Source organism: Pundamilia nyererei, unplaced genomic scaffold (genome assembly GCF_000239375.1).
Source record: "Pundamilia nyererei isolate P.nyererei 1_Seehausen unplaced genomic scaffold, PunNye1.0 scaffold00107, whole genome shotgun sequence".
NCBI lineage: Eukaryota > Metazoa > Chordata > Actinopteri > Cichliformes > Cichlidae > Pundamilia > Pundamilia nyererei.
The window spans coordinates 923,558-927,787 of record NW_005187508.1 but is presented as its reverse complement, the minus strand read 5'-3'; the positions used below and the strand labels follow the sequence as shown (position 1 = coordinate 927,787).

At 39.2% G+C, this 4,230-nt stretch overlaps 1 protein-coding gene across 2 annotated transcripts in view; it reads right to left on the bottom strand.

Moving 5' to 3' along the window:
• Nucleotides 1-1,502: 1,502 nt before the first annotated feature.
• Nucleotides 1,503-4,230, bottom strand: part of ncapg (non-SMC condensin I complex, subunit G) — a 23,839-nt gene continuing 21,111 nt past the window's right edge. For both annotated transcript variants that reach the window (XM_005741116.1, XM_005741117.1), the window contains exons 18-22: nucleotides 3,610-3,777; nucleotides 2,328-2,451; nucleotides 2,003-2,050; nucleotides 1,796-1,865; nucleotides 1,503-1,688 (exon numbers count right to left, since the gene is read on the bottom strand). In XM_005741116.1, the coding sequence (XP_005741173.1) occupies nucleotides 1,562-1,688; nucleotides 1,796-1,865; nucleotides 2,003-2,050; nucleotides 2,328-2,451; nucleotides 3,610-3,777 (537 nt within the window). In that variant the 3' untranslated portion in view covers nucleotides 1,503-1,561. The remainder of the gene's footprint in view (nucleotides 1,689-1,795; nucleotides 1,866-2,002; nucleotides 2,051-2,327; nucleotides 2,452-3,609; nucleotides 3,778-4,230) is intronic.

The window sequence follows — 4,230 nt, the reverse complement described above, 5'->3', positions numbered from 1 at the left end:
GAAGTAATTTACAATTACAACTCTAGAATATGAATTACATCTGAAATAATCAAATACATGAAATAGAATGATTAATAGTACATTTCCCTTTTTTTAGGAAATGACCTGTATGTATCTGTGTGACATCAATAAAAGGATCAAGTACTGCATTATCTTTAGTTACATTGATAATATTTATTTTTGGTAAAACAGTGGTAAAATATCGCTGTTACTTTCGTATACATGAAGCGGACATACCTGAGTGGCCGCGATCTAATCCTGTTTACATAAAGTAAACCTGCTCCCGAGCAGGTTTACGCTTACGGATCTGTTGCTATGACAGCAAGTCCCGGATGAGCTTCGGGGAACCGACTGATCCAGGATCACGCGAAATCGTCAACAATCAAATCCAGCTAACTTACTTAGCGAGGTACGAAGAACGGACCCCAGGGTCATAGTAAATAAGTTCTTCAACCAGTAGTGTGGTTATCCTTGCAGTCACTGTAAACACCGTTGTGGAGATCAGGGCAATATTTTACTGCTACTATTCATAACCATCATTACCATTACATTAATTATCATTTCATCAAAGCATTTATTCAATAGATTACACATGTTCTTAGTTAAGAACATGATTGAATACATCATTAAATTTGTTAAATTAAAACTGTTTAAACTTAAATAATTACATGTAATTTCATTTAAAACACAATTATTTAATTTGGTATTTAATTCATTTTGACACTCGTGACCCACAATAAAGGCTATCAGTTTGTTGTGATTAAGTCCAACTCATTACTTTTCCTTTTACAGTTCAAACACAATTTAGAAATACATTAACAATAAACTGTTCTAAATCCCTACTATATGATTACTATAGAGTGGGGGGAGGGGGGGTGGAAAAAAAAAACACCCATCATGAATATGAATATTAAATTAAAATGTAAAAGTAAATAAATATATAAAAATGCAAGATTAATCCAGTCCAAAAGTACAGCATACTTACAACGTGCTGGGAAAACATTATTCTAATACCATAAAATTACCATGAAATACTTAAAATTGCTTACACTTTACTTACAGTATAATTATTTGTTTACCGTAAAAACCTGACTTGTTACTCTCCCTTTAAGAATTTATAGAAAATGTATGTAACTTCAAGCAAAACTGAAATACCATTTCCATTTTTATTCTGTAAGATTTCAATGATTGAGATCAGACCTCTCTGAATTCTTCACATTCGTGGTGATTAACATGGTTTAATTATGTACTGGTAGAGAGGGAACTGGTAAGGGAATCTAGAAAGGTCACATGGTTATTCAGGGCATTAAAACATGAACACAAAAGAAACATTTTGTCTTTGCTTCTTGTGTGAAATGGTGATTTGCTTTTTTCCCTGTTAAAAGTTATCAGGATATGTTTGCACTAAATTTTTAAAAAAAGAGAACAAGCTTTGTTAACTTTGATACATTTATTTAATGATTAAAATGACAAAACTTTAAACAACAAAAATGTAACTTAAGGGTAAATATGACTCATTGCCTGAACACTTGAGTCGATACAGAAAGGTAAATCTCTTTATTCAGGACACATTGGCCTCCTGGTTGATAAGAGGGTTGAGGTCCAGCTTCGTCTTCTCCAGAGCTGCAGTCTTGGCCCTCCGTGACGGACGCACCATGGAGGCCGACTCTGGGACATTTTCTCCATCGCTGTAGCCAAAGAGAGACGGTGAGACGAGAAAATGAGTAAATGCACTTGTGATGAATATGTTACTGAATGGGTCTGTTTTCTATTTTGCTAAAATCAGCAAACTCGCCTCTCCTCTGACGACTCTGCCCTCCTGCTCGGCTTTCTGCCACCTTTGGCTGTGCACGCTTTCCTCTGACCTGTGAAAACAAAGACTCAGGTTACCTCCCAGTGCTGACTCAACTTCTTGCCTCGGGCAGGAGAGGAGGAGCTCTAAAAATATAGTGGCACTGAAGGACTGCGGTTTTAGACGAGCATATAAAAACCCCTGCATTACCTCTTTTGGGTCTCTTGGCAGATTTTGATGGATCATCTGCCGCAGCCTCTGTGGAAACAGCAAACAGAGAACTCACTTTTCTGCATTTCCGCCCTCAGCCTGCTGCATTTTTATCTAAACAAACACCGAATGGGACGGAGCGAGTCATTTTTAATCTACTTAGCAACATGCTGGTAAAGTCATGTAATCCTTTTGCAGGAGCGCTTGTCGCAAATTAGCATTTTAAATCTATTTAGACACACACTCAGGAGGTAACATAAGTTGGAGATGCTCCATGGGATATCAGATGGCCATTCCTATTTAAAGTCTGTGTTTGCATACGTACCATCTGCATTGACATCCAGGGGTTGTAACGCAGTGGTGCTGAGGAGCTCAGCCTGTTCTTTTGAGTCCGCCAGCTGATAAATCATCTTCTCCAGAGCACGGAGACAGACACGATCCTTCACCACCTGAAGGAAAGGAGGAGGGAAAGGGGTGAACTTAAACAATGGGCCTTTTAACAGACAGATATGCAGGTACAGCTCTGTGCTCCACACTACATGAGCTCGGTTTGATGGACTGCTGTGAAGGTTTTTCTATATATCTTGATGATTTCTGTCTTTTGACATTCACACACGTGACACTTTCACCACTAGGGGGGGAAGCATGTTAAGATGCTTCCCCCCCTGCTGCTGTTTTCTCCACTTTATTCTAATGAGAGGTGTAGTTAATTCTGGAAAATTTTCAGCTGTTTTTAAAAACACAACATGGACCTATGATGTCGTTCATGTGTCCCCTTACAGTGGCTAATGCTATGTTCACAATCAAAGTCAAAGGCATCACACTGCTTTAATATCTTCATTTGAGACAGTGGTGCTCACTGTCGCACTCTAAATGTGACCACAACAGCTCCACCCACTTGCTGTATAAACGTTCTGTTTGCAAGGACAAAATAAATCAGCAGAAGTTGGCTTAAAGGAAGAAGAGCTAAAAGAGCTTATTTCAGATAAACCGAGTAGCTGCACAAAGTCTTAGTATAAGGTAAATAAGGATTATTTTAAACTGTGAATCAGTCCCAGGATATAAAATGTGGAGCTTGAAATGAACAGAACATGTTCAATACTTTGATTTTGTTTTTTTGGTTGAAAACAAACAAACAAACAAACAAACAAACAAAACAACAACAAAAAACCCAAAGAGCTTTTTTAATTGCAATTTTCACAGCTTTAGCTATAATTTGTGATTAGTTCTCACTCGTGTTTGCGTCTTCTCTTTTTGGGTGGAGTAACTAACGAATTTCTACCTCTGTTTAAAGTTAGCTCAGAGAAAGCTTTTGCGGTCTCTCCCAGACCAAGCAGCTCCTGAGCATCTATAGGTCCCTCCTTTATGTTCTTTTTCCTTTTCTTTGTCAAGTTTTAGCAGTCTGCTGTTTTTTGGCAGTACCTTAGTTTAGCTTTTTATTTATACAACCTCGTTAAGGGTTGTCCTCCAGCCCATTGTGTGGCTCCCTCAGTCTCCTTCCACTTTTTGTTTCTTCCAGGCCTTCATTTCGTTTTTTGTTGATATGGTGAACTTGTTGCCAATATCACGTGGACTACGTTACAGTGGTGCGATAGCAGTAGGCTCACTTGTACAAGCTGCTGCAGCAGCGTCTGCAGGTCTTCCCTGACAGTCTCGTCTCTGCTGAGCTCCAGGTTGCTCAGAGTCTTTGCATAGAGGCGCACCTCGGGGGCTGTGGGGTCCTTCAGCATCTCGCCACAGATACGCACAGCCATGTAGTCATGGACACACACCTCCTGAGACATACACAGGTATACAAATACAATTATTCAGAGATTAATAATAACACTCTGTTCTGCTCACGCTTACTTGACCTGCAGTAATCGTGTGAAACATTTTGCAGACTGTTAGCTGGTATTTCAGGGAAGATGTATAACGAAAAGCTCAGTGAGGCAATAAAAACATCCTTGGTGTTTTCCTTGAACAGAGCCACAGACCCAACAGTAAATCCACACTCCTAATATAATAAGATTATAAATAGCTTGTTGGAATTTGGGTTTAATTTAAAATCTTCCTGAGTCTTTGCCCTTTTTTGGCTTTTTTGTCGGTCACTCCCCTCTTGTCGGATGAGGGGCCCCACCCTGTGGCCAGTCCCCTCAATGTCAAAGGATGCTGTTATATCCTTTGTATTGGAAGCTCCTGTTAATGTTTTGTGTGTTTGCTGTTCAGTGAGTTCTGGTTGTGATGTT